This window comes from Salvia hispanica, chromosome 2 (assembly GCF_029641045.1).
Source record: "Salvia hispanica isolate PSC_SH4W2 chromosome 2, Shi_PSC_v1, whole genome shotgun sequence".
In the NCBI taxonomy this organism is placed as follows: Eukaryota; Viridiplantae; Streptophyta; class Magnoliopsida; order Lamiales; family Lamiaceae; genus Salvia; species Salvia hispanica.
In genome coordinates this window covers 1,504,646-1,521,560 of record NC_142693.1, presented here as the reverse complement: position 1 = coordinate 1,521,560, position 16,915 = coordinate 1,504,646, and the positions used below count along the sequence as shown (strand labels likewise).

The following is a 16,915-nucleotide window of genomic DNA, read 5'->3' as shown; positions in this document are numbered from 1 at the left end:
CCTTTTTTCATTTTCCACTTTATTCTCTCTTTACTTAACTCACCTAACACAATTTTTCTTAATCTCCGTGCCAAAAAATTTCGCCTCTAGAACGGAGAGAGTAGACTGTAAGTGACAGAAAATCTGTGTTTAGAATTGGTCAAAGCAAAGGTGCATGTCGCCAATAAAATATTTCGGAGATCATATTATATGCAATTTCATTCAAATTAAACTTTATGATAAAATAGAGAAATGTATTAGAGACTTAGAGTTCATAGTTTTTATTGGCTGATTTTAAAAATTTTGTAGGAAACCATGATTCGATCAAAAGCAATTTCCATATTTAGGCATCCATAATGTGTCTTTTGTCGTACTTTTAGATTCGATCAAATTATTAATCATCTTTAGTTCATTGATACCACAATTGCTACAACACATACCTCTTTTTTTAAATTACCAATTAATCTATAATATAGAAATACATAACAATATGAAAATTACTTTATTAAAAATATAAAAATTAAAAAGAATTACACAAGGAATGAGAGAATAAATGACATGAAAGTAAATTCTTGATAGATTTTGAAATTTGGATAGAAAATTTGAATTGAAGTTTGACTCTCCCCCCGTCTTTGGGTGATGGTGCGTCGACCATGCAACTGATGGGCGGTAAGAGCATCCACAATGGATGTCCTAGGGGAAGCCCTAGTGAGAGCTCTAGTGGTTGCCATGTCAGCATGTCCTATCTTTCTGCAATGGTGGAGCCTAGTGCATGCCCTATCTCTTATCCACTTTTCATTTCAATTTTAAATCATTGTTTTTAAATTTTGTTTTTAATTACTATAAATTACCATAATATATTATTTTAAACACCACAAATGAAAAAAAAAACAAAAAAAAAAACTACATTACTTAATTGAAAAGTGGAACTACATCATACTTAGATAAAAAAAAAAACTACTCCCTCCGTTCCATTGTAGTAGAGTCATTTCTTTTCGGCACGGAGATTAATAAAAGTTGTGTTAGGTGAATTAAATAAATAAAAAATAAAGTAGGAAATGAAAAAGGTAGAGAGATGTAGAGAGAATAATGTAAGAGGGAGTAAAGTAGGTGGGAAGAAATGTGTTGACTTTTACCAAAAAAGGAAATGACTCTACTACTATGGAACGTACCAAAATGGCAAAATGACTCTACTACTATGGAACGGAGGGAGTACATTAAAACTAAAATACTAAAAAAAAGAAAAAACCAAACTAGTCATCTAAATTCAACCTCTGCGCCAAATTCTTGATCATATTCTTAGTCCTCTGTCGGGCTTCCGGATCGGTTTCTTGACGAAGGCTGTTTTGGGCGTCAAGTATAAACCTATACTCAACCACCTCGCGATAACCTCCGAACTCCTCGATCGCCCTGTCCATGAGCTGAACAGATGGAGGAGGCGCAGCCTGCGGGGGGGCCGCTGATCCAGACGCGCCCGCCTTCGCCTTCCCTTTGGCCTGGGCTTTGGCAGCCTTGGTGCCAATGGGACGTCTAAAAGTAGACGTAGGCGTGCCGGAACTCCCTTCCAGCTCAGTGTTCAAATCCACAGGAGATGGGCCACTGCTCATGTAATCGCCAGCGGCGGTGTTCTTCGTCCGCTTCGGAGCCGAGGATCCAACCGGTATCCCTCCGTTGAACTTTCCCTTGTCCTTCAAGATCAGCCAAACATTGTACAACTTGAACTGCCCGAACTGTCGTTGGTACTCGGACAACGACTTGTTGAGGACATCCTCCATGCTCTCACCACTAGCCCTTCCGTCCCTGTTCCTGTTGTAGATATAGCAGAAGTTGTTGATGTGGACCTTGATCCGATCCCAACACTTGCGCAGCTGAACCTAGGTCCGCTTGAACGCCCACTTCGATTTCACCTCGTTGTAGCGTTCCTCAATGCGATCCCACATCCTGGCCGAAGTCTGGTTGTTGGAGGATATCAAATCCTCCGATACATCGACCCAATACTGAGCCACCTTCAGGTACTCATCCAACTCGTAGTCAGTACGCCCTGTTGCGTACTCCTCGTTCGGCTCATCGTGTGGGAGTAGGATTGGGACCGATGGAGACTTTTCTTTCTGCGCCATCTTCTTCCTCCCTTTCTTCGGCGGCGGCTGCACAATGGCAGGAGGTTTCCCACAACTAGGCTCCATATCCTCAACCCGATACTCCTCGGTGCAGAAGAACTGATCGAACTCAGAGTCGTCAACGAAAGTGGATCCTACAGATCCGGGCGTCTCAACCCGGTAGTCTTCGTGGTTGGGCCACCGGGCGCCGCCGCCGCCAACGCCTCCTCCAAACATCGGCATATCGTCGTCGACATTATTCGGGGTTGGGTATTGACTCGGATCCATTGTTGAAAGTGTGGATATTGAGAGAATATAGAAGAGAAAGTGAAAGGTTTTGGTGTGTGAAAAGTGAAGAAAATGAAGTATTTATAGTGGTTTAAATTAGGGTTAAATAATTATAAAAAAAAATTACGAAAAAATCGGGCTCGGGCTCGGGCGGGCCGAGATCGGGCATCCATTGTGGATGCTTTAAGGATCACCTACTCCACTAATCATATTCCATTTCTACTACACATTCACAATAAAATAAAATAATCTTATAAATATGAAAAATTTTAATAAGTTTTGATGGACCTATTTTATTTTGTTGTGAGTGTGAAATAAGAATGAATTATAATTAGTGGAGTAGGTGATCTTTACTGCCTATTATAAGGCATTTGCTCCTTCTCAAAAGTATTTATACTAATTTTTTTTTTAATTTGAATATTTATTTGAATACTTTCTTAAATGCCCCTTTTCAATTCTTCAAATTATTTGCCTGTGTATATTTTTGCTCATTCTGATTTAATTTAGGGCTCTGCCCCTGTGCGCACTGACCCGCACCGCCAGCCCCACGTCCCACCCGATGACACCCTCTGCTCGGGCCGCTAGTCCGGTTAACGATGCCCTTGATATTATTTGCACTTGATTTAAGTGATAAATTGGTACTTCAAAATATAATTTTCAAAACTATATGCATTTTTAATTTTTTATGGTAAATGATTTTCATCAAAAGTTTTAGAAATGGAAATTTTATCAAAAAAAAAAAAGAAAAATTAACTGAGCTCAGTCGTCCTTCAATGGCGCCTTGATACCACAAACCACCCAATCATAATCTATTGATAAACGTCACGTTTCTCTCTCATCATCTCCAGCTGAATGCATCCATGAAAACTCCACTCTCTCACATCCTACGCAAATTGAAACCAGCAAATCATGCCAAAATTCCTTCACCTCCTCCCCACCTTTTCAATCTCCCCACCAAATTCCTCCCCAATTCACCCCTAATTCCACAAAACCGCAGCAAAACCCTACAAAATGGAATCTCCGTCCCCAAATTTCTCGATTCCATTCCGAAATTCGACAAATCCACTCAGCGAAGATCGATTTCATCAGCCGAATCGAACCCTGCCGCTCCCGGTGCAGCCCCCGTCGCTCCGCCGTCGGAGGCAATCGACGCCGGCTCTTCGATTAGGAAACCGCTCAGTTTGTGGCCGGGGATGTACCATTCGCCCGTCACAAACGCATTGTGGGAGGCAAGGTCGAAATTTTACGAGAAGATTTCGTCGGAGAATGGCTCAGCTCAGAGTGAATTGATCGCGAAGAAACCCTCGGCGAGTCGAACGAGTATTTTGTACAAGTTTTCGAGTGATTATATACTGAGAGAGCAGTATAGGAATCCATGGAATAACATTAGAATGGGGAAATTGCTGGAAGATCTCGATGCTTTGGCTGGAACTATATCTTTCAAGGTAGTTTCCAATTCCAATTCCAACTCTCGCACTTGATTTCTCTGTGTTGTGTGTTGTAGATTTGTGATTTCATCTGTATTGCTTGTTTGATTTATGACCTCAGCTTCAATTTTAGCTTTTGAAAGCTTAGTATATCGATTGAAAGGCGTTTGTAGAATTCGAACTGTGATTTTGAAAGCACATTTTGGTGTTCATGTTTGTTGTTGAATGTTGATTCTCTTGTGGTTTGAGTGATGCAACTTATGTGAATGTTAGATTTTGTGGTCTAGGTAAGTAAGAGTTGGAAATTGAATGAGTGATAGTGGCTGCTCTGTTTTTGCTTCGCTGGTGTTGAGAATTTGTCGAAACAAAGTGCTAATTTGGTGAAGCTGCGATCAAACACGACCTGCTATTAACGCGTGTCGAGTGTTCAATGTTGATTACTGCCAAACCACGACAGTTCGTGTAGAAAAAGGATGCATAACTTCTTATTTTACCCTTGTAGTCGTTATAAATTTCTTGGAGTTAGAAAGATGTGAGGTCGTAGGATTGGAAAATGGCACTACTGCTCAAATTAGAATCGTGTCGTCCTATTCAGCAATACGTCTGCTTCTTGAGTCCCTATTTTCTTGCTCGTTTGGAAAATCGGAGCTTTGCTTGTTACCTATATTTTGTTTAGATTATACTCCCTTGTCCCTAAATAAGTGTCCTGTTTGGAAATGAAATTTATCTCTAAGTGTCATGTTTCAGATTTTCATGGTAAACTGATGCAAAACTTCAAAATTTGACCTTTATAATCATTACAAATTTCTTGGAGGTAAAAAGGATACGAGATCGTAGGATTGACCATGGCATTCGTGCCATGGAGTTTAAGGAAACGCCCATGTTGCTCAAATCAGCAAGTCGGCTATTACCACCCAATATGTCTTCTTCTTGAGTCGCTCTTCTCTTGCTCGTCTAGAAATATTATAGCAGCTTCCTAGTTGTGTATATGATTTATCTCATTTAGATTATACTCCCTCTGTCCCTGAATAAATGAAGTTGATCTTCGAATTTGTGTCCTATTTCTGAACATCGTGGTAATAACATTCCCACTTTACTCTTATAATCATTACCAATTTCTCTACATTCAGTTCTTCGTACTATAATCAGGGGTACCAAAGCATACAACTACCCACTCATTGACATCTGTGTTTCTACGGGTAGGGGCATTTATTTGAGGATACAGGGTGTATCTATTCTCTCCTTGTAGGAGATCCTTTGTTTATTTCGAAGCATGGCATTGCTTTTGTAATTACCCGCTTCTCTTATTTTCGTTAGAATCCTTTCTGATTTCCTGGATGCTCCAGCACTGCTCCGGCGAAGATAGCTCCACTAGGCCCCTGATATTAGTCACAGCATCCGTCGACAAGATGGTCCTGAGAAAACCTATTAAGGTAGACACTGATCTAACGATAGCTGGGGCTGTTACTTGGGTCGGCCGTTCGTCCATGGAGATCCAATTAGAAGTGATTCAGTCTTCTGAAGGTACATTTGATACCATAACCATGTTATTGTTTTTTCCACCTTGTAAGTGAGCATTCTGTTCCATTCCCGAAAAATCGAACTAACTGACAATTTGTAGGAACTGAAATTTTCTCCGTATCATTTTGCGCTGTCTTTCACATTTTTCGTACTTCTGCAGAAACATCGGATCCCTTGGATGCGGTTGCCCTTACGGCTAACTTCACATTTGTGGCTCGTGACTCCGAGACCGGAAAATCGGCGGTGATTAACCAGATCACTCCGGAATCAGAGAAGGAGAAAGAAGTTTGGAAAGAAGCAGAAGAGAGGAACAAATTGAGGAAGAAGAGGAAAGGCGAACAGAAGAAAGAAATCAATGACAGGGATATGGACAAGCTTAATGAAATGCTATCCGAGGGTCGGATTTTTTGTGATATGCCGGCTTTGGCCGCCCAAGATAGTATTCTCATCAAGGATACCTGCCTTCAGAACTCACTGATGTGCCAGCCGCAGCAAAGGAACATTCACGGGCGAATATTTGGGGGGTTTTTGATGAGGCGAGCTCTGGAGCTTGCCTTTGCGACTGCTTATGCCTTTGCAGGAAGTGCGCCTTGCTTTCAGGAAGTCGATCATGTAGATTTTTTTAAACCAGTAAGTCGATGACACGTTGCCTTTCTGAAACCATCGTGCATGGTGCAAACACACTGTTTATCATTTCTGAGGTACGAAGAAAGCCCAGAAAGACGAACCTAACGCTGTTACTTTGATAAACGCAGGTTGATGTTGGGAACTTCCTCCGTTTCAATTCCTGTGTGCTGTATACAGAACTCGAGAATCCGAGTAAACCTCTGATTAACGTGGAAGTTGTGGCGCATGTTATGCGGCCCGAGCTTCGATCGAGTGAGGTCAGGAAATTTCTATGGTATCTCTGTTTTGAGTTACAATTCACTCCCACACGGCCACACTTATACACGTTGGGTGACTCGACCACCCTGATTTATTGATTAGAACGAGAAGTGTTTTATCAACTAAGTTACCAATTGAGTTGTTTTACTAACCTTCCATCTCTCTCAAGGTATCCAACAAGTTCTATTTCACCTTCACCGTGAACTCGGACGCGCTGAGAAACGGCCACAAGATTCGGAACGTTGTACCTGCGACGGAAGAGGAGGCGCGGCGAGTTATCGAACGAATGGAAGCGGAGAGGTCTTACTAGTTGAGCCTCTAAGTTTAGAAACCCTTTTCGTTGCAATATATTTAATATTTTTAATTTTGTTTCACGTAATAGATCAGGGCAATTTTTATAAAGAGGATATAATTTGGGTGCCAAGTTATATCTAGGATGAGCCTCAAAGTAACTATAGTATTAAAATATTTAGTCATCTTTTATTTGATCATTTCATTTTAATATTTGTTAATTAGGATTAAAAAATTAAAAAATGGTATAAAAGAAACAACTCCAATTTATTGAAATATTACACACTACGCATATTATCTGAGCATCCATGTAATTAAATTCATACTGAAATTATTATTTTATAAATTAGGAAAGAAAATGCATACTTTGAATAAATTAATCAATATTTAAATAGTTTTTTGAATTTATAATGTCAATAATTATTTACATATTTAGAATAAAGTTACGAAATAAAATAATAATATTAACATGAGTATTATTAATAATATTAGTGTTATATTAATTATTTTATCAGTAGTGGATTAAAAGAGTAATAATTTTTGGAATTATTTTATTTTAATAATGAGTGTATATTAGCAGTACTCCCCATGACCTTTTAAGGTGAAGCAATATTTAGGACACAAAGATTAAGAAACTACTCTAATTAAATTGGTTAATAAAGTTAAATTAAAATATGAAAGGTGATAAAAAGTAGGAGAAATAATAAAATAAAATTTATAGTAATTTTTTTTTTAATGCCTTAACATATTTGGAATTTTACGAAATGAATACGGTATACGACTCAATTTAGTTGGGATATATATAAACGGAGTGCTACGGATAATTGTTTCCTCTGTTTTCCTTCCAAAATAGAATTATTCTTCGCCAATTGATTGATTCCTTCAGGATCTCTATCTTCACCCGCCGAGTAAGGAAGATGAGCAGAAGGGCTGCTGTTTCTGCAATCGAGCTCGTTCATGGAAGAGGATTTATCAATCGACGGTCTCATAAATCGGGTATTCTCTCTCCTCCATTCTCTCTCTTCTCAACCAAGGCTTTCCAACCTAAGCGGCGCACAATAGATTTCAGTAGTGTTAAAGAATTAGATGATGCTATTAAATTGTTTGGAGAGATGAAGAGTATGCGGCCTGAGCCTTCTATTCTAGTGTACAACAAATTTATGAGTGTCTGTGTAAAGATTGAGCAGTATTCCTTTGCCCTCAATGTGTTCGATGAAATGCTTCAGAAGGGTTTCCCTGTTAATCGTTACACTATGAATATTGCGGTTAACTGTTGCTGTCACTTGAAAGACATAAACTCTGGTTTTGCTATCGTGGCCTTGTTTTTTAAGAGTGGATACGAACCAGATGCTGCGACAATCAACCCTCTCATTAGAAGGTTGTTTTTAGAGGGCAAGGAGGCGGAAGCTGTGAAATTGTTCCAAAAGGTTCTAGATTTAAAAGTTTGCGAGCCTAATGGTGTTATGATTCTGCACTTGATAGATGGGTTATGCAAAACTGGAAAGGTCGTTGAAGCTTATGATTGGGTTCGTAGATTAGAAAGTTGTGGGTGGAGACCCAACATTAACGCTTATAACACATTAATTAATGGGTTCTGCAAGGGTGGACAAATAGATGAAGCTTTGGAACTTCTGCTTAAGATGACCAACAAGGGTATGTTACCCGATGTTGTCACATATAATACCATGATTAAGGGACTGTTTGACAATGGTAGGCATACTGATGTTGGAGACTTATTGAATGAAATGGCCAATTCCAAGATATCTTTGAATGTGCGTACTTTCAGTATATTGATCGATGCATATTGTAAGGAAGGAAAGATGGATGAGGCTGCGAATGTGTTGGAAACTATGACGCAGCAGAATATTTTTCCCAATGTCTTCACTTATAGTACACTGATTGAGGGATTTTGTTTGAAAGGTGAAATTGATACAGCAAAACAATTGCTCGATTCCATGGTAGAGATGGGCCTAAAGCCTAATATTGTTAGTTATAGCAGCTTATTGAATGGATATTGCAAGAAGGGAAGTGTGGATGAAGCTTGGCTTCTTTTTCTTGATATTCCGGGTAAAGGTTTGGTGCATAATACACATACTTACACTACAATGATACATGGATTATTTAGTAAAGATAGAATTGTTGAGGGCCTGAAACTTTTCGAGGATATGAAAGCTCAACAAGTGCGTCCTAACATGCATACTTTTACTACATTGTTGGATGGGATGTGTAGGAAAGGGGAGATTGACGAGGCTCTTTCATTGCTGCGCATGATTGAAGATGAAGGATTTACCCCTGACATAGTCATGTACGGTGCTCTCATTAATGGGTTATGCAAAAGTGGAAAACATGATGATGCAAGAGATCTTTTCAATCAACTTCCTTCGAAAGGTTTGCAACCTAACGTTTCCATATATAATATGATCGTTGGTTCATTTTGTCGAGAAGGGTGTTTGGAGGAGGTAAAACGCTTGCTTGTAGAGATGGAGAACCGTGGTTGTGGACCTGATCGTGTGACATACCTTGTCATCATTAAGATTCTGCTACAGCAAAATGAGGTTGACGAAGCAAGATCATTCATGAAAGAAATGCGTGAAAAGGGATTCTCAGCTTATTATGCAACATCTTCAACGCCAAGTGGAGATGGTTTTTATTCAAAATGGCAAAATGGCTCGATTGGTTGCGGACAGGGGAGTATCTCCTATTGAACTTAGATGTATTTATTCATGAATTGTTTAGATTTTGGCCTTGAACATGCGAATATCATGAAAGTTTATTTGTTTTCAAAACTTGTTATATTTAGATGAGCTAAATGGTTAGTTGTTGAGGTTTTCTATCTGCATTTCTGTATTTGCTAACTCTCAGAATTTATATTCATTTTGTTCTTTTACATGATTCTCGCGCTGTCAAACCCGTTCGGGCTATGAGAAAAATAGGGCTAGGTCTCAGTCAGCTCTCTCATTACAGGATTGTTTTTAGAGGGTAAGGCGGCGGAAGCCGTTAAATTATTCCAAAAGGTTGTGGATTTAAAACTTTGTAGGCCTAATAAGGTTGTGATTCTGCTTGGATAGATGGGTTATGCAAAATTTGACATGAAAATTATTATTGTATTACTTGTGAATAAACATAAAAATGGAGACAAGGGACATGAATGATGAATGACTAGGCTAAATTATGAAATAAGCTATAGAGTTTGATATATCGCAACTTCTTTATACAGTTGTGAATTGGGTCGGACTAACTTGATATGTGCCAGCCCAAGCCCTGCCCACCAGTGAAACAAAGCAAGTCTGAATTGTACTTATTCGTTGCTGTGGGCTCCAAATGGGCTTTTTTTTCTAAACCGTGGCTCGGTTTAGGCCTAGGACCGACTAAGATAAGACCCATTATATCAACCGATCCTTGGTTTGACATAAAAAATTACCCCATCGATGCTGCATGCGTGGAGGGATCACATTAGACCAGAATGGAGTTGGGCTCCCTATAATAGGGTAACATGCCATCATGGTGATCCTACATACGCCTTCGCGCTTCACTGAATTTCGTAACATATGCATATAGCCATTTAGTCCCTGGTCCGTTCCCCACAAATTCTTTAATATCCAATAGTCTGTCCCATTTTCAGATGTACCATAACCTACAATCAAGACAGCATGATTCACATTGGATGAGTACAAGCTAGAGAATATACCGTTTTTACATATTAGTAAAAATGATAGAACAAGAAAGTATTATATATAAAAAGAGGTTTTGATCACTAACCCTAGTGTACTCTTCAAAATCATCGTCTGTACATACACATGCTCAAATAGGTTGTTTCGCAATAGCCTGTTGTAGCTTCTTCTCGTTGTTGGATGGTACATGCATATAGCCATCAATCGTTACAACACGACATTCTTTTAGCTTCAAAAAGAGACCAAAAAATGTATTATAGTAAAAAAAAATATGGACAAAAAAAGAGAAAAAAGAATCTACTTTATCTTTGTTGTTGAATTCTTCATTACAAAGTCGATATGGATAATCCTCTTCAGTGTAAATTCCTTTCTTTGCAATGTACTCTAGAGCCATTTGTGCACGTCCTCCCCGACCATTAGTCGCTGGTATTCTGAGTTTCTGGTAGTCAATAAGTTGTTGTACGGAAAGGCTCACAAGAGATCCCGTTTTAATGTGAAGAAGGCCTTCAACTGCACCGACGGCTGAGTATGCTCAGCATCCACCGGTCAGACCTTCACATACGCCTTTCTTCCGCCAATCCACAGAAGCTGGGAGGGGCCCAACGTCGTCGGGTATCGTTGAGATGGAGCGCAGGGTGCCACAGCTGCGCCGGGATCGACACTCGTAAAGTAGCTTTCTGTAGAACACAAGTGATGTAATTGGCATTATATCTACAAATCCTTGGTTTTACCATAGAAAGTACTATATGTGCTTAGACAAGCCCAAAAAAGATACCCATGAACAATGTTAATAATATCATTAGAATAATTTTATCAATATTTTCTCTAAACTTCTCTTCCTTCCATTTACTATATTCACGGTAACACTATCATAGTTTTCGCTATAATTGTTGCTTTGTTTTGGATCTTGAATAATTGACACATCTCTATATTCTCCACGTCATGATATGAAATACTAAAATTCGACTAATTATTTTTCTTCCGTTTTGTTAATTGTAATTGTCTTATATAGAATGGTGATATATAATTAGGTAAGATATGCTAAATCAATAATATATAAATAATGGAGATATGGGAATATTCTGTAGATATACTCGTATCAAATTTCCTCAACGTCTTCTTAAAGACCCATGATCAATTCTCATCCGCTGCACTTGATCACTAAGTTAGGGTATTAGGTAGTATTATATCTCATATCTCTATTATTTCATATATTATTGATTTAGCATATCTTTCCTATTTCTTGATCACTAAGTTAGGGTATTAGGTAGTACTCCCTCCGTCCGCGAATAGGAGTCATGTTTTTCCATTTTAGTACGTCCGCGAATAACAGTCTCGATTCACTTTTACCATAAATGGTAATAGGGTCCCACCTTCACCTAACCCATTCCATTCACATTTCATTTAAAACTAATATATACATGTGAGACTCCTATTCCACTAACCTTTTCCACCCATTTTTCTTAACATTTTATAAAACCCGTGCCGCTAAGGAATGAGACTCCTGATGGCGGACGGATGGAGTATTATAAATAGGATGCTTTTGTTATCTTTTGAATCATTCATGAAAGAAATATTAATCTTTTATCATCTTTTACTTTTCTGCTATTTATTTTTCCGGCTTTGTTATTTGGTTGCTCGACGGAGTTTCTCCGTGAACGGACCCTCCTATCTCGGCGAATTCTCGCTGAATTATATCAAAATCACACTTATTTGAAATTTGAATAAAAGAAAATTTTGACTTGTGATCTTCATTTTTTGATCATCATTTTATGGAATTTTTTTAAAAAAAATGACCAACTAGGTAAACTAGTAATAAAGTTTAATAAATGGTTTAATTTTGTCAATAAAGTTCATCGGAAAACGCTTGCTTGTAGAGATGGAGAACCGTGGTTGTGGACCTAATGTGTGACCTACCATGTCATCATCAAGATTCTGCTAAAGCAAAATGAGGTTGACAAAGCAAGATCATTCATGAATGAAATGCGTGAAAAGGGATTATGCAACTTCTTCAACGCCAAGTGGAGATGATTTTTCCTCAAAATGGTAAAATGGGAATAAATTAATAAAATGACCAGTATGGTGGTTGTCTTGAGGTAGATGGTGGCCTCATTGTGGTGAAGATGAAGCGAGTATAAGCATGTGGTGACAGCTGAGGAAGCTCGTTCGGCTGAGTGTGCATCCACCCTAACGGCTCGAAGTCATTCAAGAAATCATGTTCTGGTAGAGCTGATGGTAGATGAACTTGCTGGTGGGTACCCCACTGTGGCATCATGGAAATACACCGGATTTCCTTGACTTGGGGATTGTCCGATGGACTTACACCATAAAGGTAACCTGCAAGTTGTGTGCGCAGATCTGGTGTTATGTTCAAACTCATCCCATGTCGGGAGTCTGAGGGAAGTTGGAAGATGTATATAATTCATGTCCAATGCCAATCAGGCCTTTTGGGAGTGACCCAAAAACAAATCCGTGCGGGCTTGACCCAAAGTGGACAATATCAAACATCTGTTGCAGTCGACAATCCGTGTACATAATATCAGCTCCAAGAATAATATCACGAATCTCGGAATTGGTCAATGCAGATGTGTTCACGTTGTTCTTTTTCGATATCAGCTCCAAGAATAATATCACGAATCTCGGAATTGGTCAATGCAGATGTGTTCACGTTGTTCGTTTTCGCTATCTCGACTTAAACATTAAAACAGAAGAAAAGAAGTATTTGGTTATGTGGTTACAACAGCAATACGCTTCAGAAAAGATCTAACCGCACCGCGGTATTTCCTTAATCCAACAAAAACTAGAAGATCAATTCTAAACCAATAAAGTTCAACAGCCTGTACAAATATGTACACTAACAACAGCCTGTTGTAGCTTCTTCTCGTTTTTGGAGGGAACATAAGCACAACGATCAATTCTTACAACACGTCCTTTTAGCTTCATGATGGTATAAAAAATGTGTACTTATAATAAAAAAGAAAGGGGACAAAAAGATTATTGTTAAAACAAAATTTACTTCATCATTCTTGAATTCTCCATCACATTTTTTTGCACACAGCTTCGATACGGATAGTATTCTCTCGGTGTGTATTCCATTCTTTACAATGTACTCAAAAGCATAGTCCACGAATCCTCCCTCGCCCTCATGTTTTTCGTGTTTGTTCCAGTCACCAAGTACTTGTCCGGACAGGGTCACAAGAGATCCCGTCTTGATCTGATGAAGTGCTTCAACTGCACCCACGGCTGAGAATGCCCAACATGAACCGCCTTTATCTTTATATTCAAAATGAACTATGTTAGTTGCGTTTTCAATTTAGTTGCAAAACAATACAAGTTGGTTCAATTCAAAAATGCTAACATTTTATTTGTATCAACCTTAATTTTTCTTCCTCATGGCTAATTATTAGTACTCCCTCCGTCCCAGATAATTCGTCCCACTTTGACCGGGCACCGGTTTTAAAAATTGTAATGAAAAGTGAGTTGAAAAAGTTAGTGTATGTGGGTCATACTTTTATATATTAGTTTTATAATAAAATGTGAGTAGGAATGAGTTAGTGGAATATGAGTCCACTACCAAATATGAAAAAAGAGAAATGGGACAAATTATGTGGGATAGACCGAAATGGAAAATTGGGACGAATTATCCGGGACGGGTGGAGTACTATTTAAATACTCAAAACAATGGAGGCATTTGCAAGCCAAGTTGGTTCAATGCCATGCTTTTTTCTCAAAACTCAATGCTTTTTTCTCAAAACTCAATCTACTATCATACTCCTTTTTACCTTTCCAAAATATTTCTAATTGCAAGATTTAGGGGATATAATCAGTTGATAACTATTTGTTGATTGATACTAACTAATAACTATGTCAACATGCATGTTATAGATGTCAACACGAACATATATTTGTACATCAACTAAATTTTTTGGACATACAAATATCTTCGTAGTGATATGTCAACTACATTTTGTCGACTTACAAATATCTTCTTATTGACATCTATAATATGTGTTTTGACATAATATGAACAAATATCTTTGTATGTGAAAAAATAAAGGGATATTGGTCTCTAAAACCATTAACTTTGAGCAAATTTTGGTATTTCCCATTAACTTTAAAATTGGTCTAAAAAATCACAAACTTTACATTTTGTTTGTTATTTCCCATGGACCCGTACGCTGACACACGGTCTACCATAGGTGTACACTAATCCAAGTAGGGTTTGCGGCCCTACAAGGATCCGAATTTGATTTTAATAATAAATGGCAAAGTCATTTCAGATAGGCACGTTAAAACAAAATACAGCATGATAAACAGTTTCGCATTTCATTCCCATCGATAAAATAGTTAGGCATTGTCCTTGTTTAAAAAGAGAGCCCACCTCGTTCGCTTAATCCGAAATTATATTAATTCCCTTGCGATCGCGATTCCCTTGCTAGATATCACCTTTAGAATTTTAAAATAACACATAAATCAACACAAATAATCAAGATAAAATAAGATGCTTGCATCCTAAGGCTTCGATTATTTTTATCAAACAGAGTACGAATTTTCCAATTAAAATCAGGCCAGAAACAATCATTCTCGGCCCACTCGAAAAGAAACAGCCCAAGCCCCAAATCTATTAAAACATAACCCATTTGAAGAATAAAGGTGAAAAAATATATAAAAAGAACTCCCTTTCCCAACACACACGCATACACACGTATACTCCCCCAATTCCATTTTAAAAGCAAGATTTCAAAATATTAAAGGGATTAAATAATAAAGGAATCAAGTACTCCCTTCCCAAACTCCATCGCGACTCTCTCTTCCTCCCTACTGTAAAACTTTAAACAAAGAACACACACACAAATTCTCCAACTTTGCACACTCAACAAAGAACACACACACCGCACAAATTCGTCCCGATTAACCCGCAGATAAGTTCTTAATTTGATTTCTTGAATTAAAGTTTGATTCTTTAATTCAGTTTGCTTCGATTCATTCGATTAGTAGATTGATTACAGATTTTGGAAAACGGCAGTATGGGGTGTATGGATGCAGTAGTATGAAACTGGAATTGGATGGGAGAGGTGTATACCTTCAATGACAGATAGTGAACGAATTGGCTTGAACTAAGGAGATTTCGGCTTCGGTTCCTTGCGCTCTCAGTTTCTGTTGTGTGAGGTCATTTTCATGAGTTGGTTTAGCAATAACAGAGATTTTGCAAAGAGATTCGTGATCGAGGATATACCGGAATTTAGAGTCGGATGGAGATGAAGGCGTTGGATGGTACGTCTTCTTCGCTGCTCTCTTTCTTCTCTGTCGTATTCTTCACAGATGGAGCGTTTAAGATTTGTGAAGAAATTGTGGGAGTCGTATTCTTCACAGATGGAGCGTTTAAGATTTGTGAAGAAATTGTGGGAGCGGCGGTGGGAGATTAGGGTAGAAAGGCCTTGATTTATAAGAGCATCTCCAAAGGGAGAGGTAAATGGAGAGGTAAACTAATATAACTACCATATTTACCTTTTCTTCATGAAAAATCATTCTCCAAGGGGAGAGGTATTTGAGAAGGTATTATACCTTTTCCCATTTTGAAGAGGTATCTATACCTCTCCATCAATAGAGAGGCAAAATCATATAACCACCATATTTACCTTCTTTTCATAAAATGAAAAAGTCATTCTCCAAGGGAGAAGGTATTTGAGAAGGTATTACACTTTATGTTTTTTAATGCTTTTGTACTACTATTTTAATTTTTTTAAATAATATACCTTTCCATATACCTTTTATCCTTGGAGTTGATTGATTTTTAGAAAGGTATATTGCACTTTTTGAGAAGGTATAAATATGATATACCCTTTTCATTTACCTTCTCCCCTTGGAGTTGCTCTAAGAGTAATTGTGGTAATTGATTCTCCAATAATTGGAATTAATGGCGTGGGAGATTAGGGTAGAAAGGCCTTGATTTAAGAGTAATTGTGGTAATTGATTCTCTAATAATTGGAATTAATGGCTAATTGGTGGTTTAATTTTGGAATAGGATTTTGCAGACTATGAGAGAGGAGAAAAACGCGTGAAGATGTAGGAGGAGAAATCTTTGCAGATTTATTTGACTGCAATTGAAATTAAAGGAAAGTCTTTGGAATCAAGACAAAGATCTTATAATTTAATTAAATTAATTTAGGGCTCAAATCCTTGTATTTTATTTAAAGGAAGTTGGTAATGACTACTCCCTCCGTCCGCGAATAAGAGTCTTATTTTTCCATTTTAGTACATCCGCGAATAAGATTCCCGGTTCACTTTTACCATAAATGGTAATAGAGTCTCACCTTCAACTAACTCATTCCACTCACATTTCATTTAAAACTAATATATACAAGTGCGATCCATATTCCACTAACTTTTTTTCACTCATTTTTCCTAACATTTCTTAAAATTCGTGTCACCAACAAATGGGACTCCTAATGGCGGCCGGAGGGAGTATTTATTATATGACTATTCTTAAAAATAATACTCCCACCTTCCAACTAAGTTGAGCCAAAATTTTTAGGGACGTAGATTAAAAGTTTTTATAAAAAAGCATGAGAGAGAAATAAAATAAGACTGATTAGAGGATTTATTTATTTTTTGTCAAAAAAAACTCAACTTAATTGGACATCCCGTCCAAAATAGAATAAAACTCAAAAAAGTATTATACATATATATAATTATAAGATATAATATTATGAACTAAACAGACCTATATTAGCAAAAGAGGTTGAACAAATCAAAA

General features: G+C 37.9%; 2 protein-coding genes across 4 annotated transcripts; both read left to right on the top strand.

The window, feature by feature from the left end:
* The first annotated feature begins 3,140 nt into the window (after positions 1 to 3,140).
* Positions 3,141 to 6,698, top strand: LOC125206110 (acyl-coenzyme A thioesterase 2, chloroplastic-like). Its single transcript, XM_048105411.2, has 5 exons — positions 3,141 to 3,808; positions 5,137 to 5,314; positions 5,472 to 5,941; positions 6,067 to 6,195; positions 6,366 to 6,698. Exons 1-5 carry the CDS (start codon positions 3,224 to 3,226, stop codon positions 6,504 to 6,506), a joined length of 1,503 nt encoding a protein of 500 aa, XP_047961368.2. The 5' UTR covers positions 3,141 to 3,223; the 3' UTR covers positions 6,507 to 6,698.
* Positions 6,699 to 7,263: 565 nt separating this feature from the next.
* Positions 7,264 to 9,374, top strand: LOC125202364 (uncharacterized). Of its 3 annotated transcripts, XM_089063951.1 has the most exons (3): positions 7,264 to 8,554; positions 8,718 to 8,792; positions 8,933 to 9,043. In XM_089063951.1, the coding sequence occupies exons 1-2, from the start codon at positions 7,405 to 7,407 to the stop codon at positions 8,756 to 8,758; spliced, it is 1,191 nt and encodes a 396-aa protein (XP_088920077.1). In that variant the 5' UTR covers positions 7,264 to 7,404; the 3' UTR covers positions 8,759 to 8,792; positions 8,933 to 9,043. The 3 variants fall into 3 exon arrangements, with proteins under 3 accessions (XP_088920077.1, XP_047956704.1, XP_047956703.1); XM_048100747.2 differs by having other exon boundaries at positions 7,266 to 8,792; positions 8,933 to 9,133; XM_048100746.2 differs by having other exon boundaries at positions 7,276 to 9,374.
* The last annotated feature ends 7,541 nt before the right edge of the window (positions 9,375 to 16,915 follow it).

What these genes read in the sequence shown, in the direction of transcription:
- LOC125206110 (XM_048105411.2), top strand. Translation starts at nt 3,224, where the DNA reads ATGAAAACTCCACTCTCTCACATCCTACGCAAATTGAAACCAGCAAAT. An exon ending in CTGGAACTATATCTTTCAAG is followed by an intron (nt 3,809 to 5,136) that starts GTAGTTTCCAAT and finishes TGGATGCTCCAG; the next exon opens with CACTGCTCCGGCGAAGATAG. An exon ending in ATGTAGATTTTTTTAAACCA is followed by an intron (nt 5,942 to 6,066) that starts GTAAGTCGATGA and finishes TGATAAACGCAG; the next exon opens with GTTGATGTTGGGAACTTCCT.
- LOC125202364 (XM_048100746.2), top strand. Translation starts at nt 7,405, where the DNA reads ATGAGCAGAAGGGCTGCTGTTTCTGCAATCGAGCTCGTTCATGGAAGA.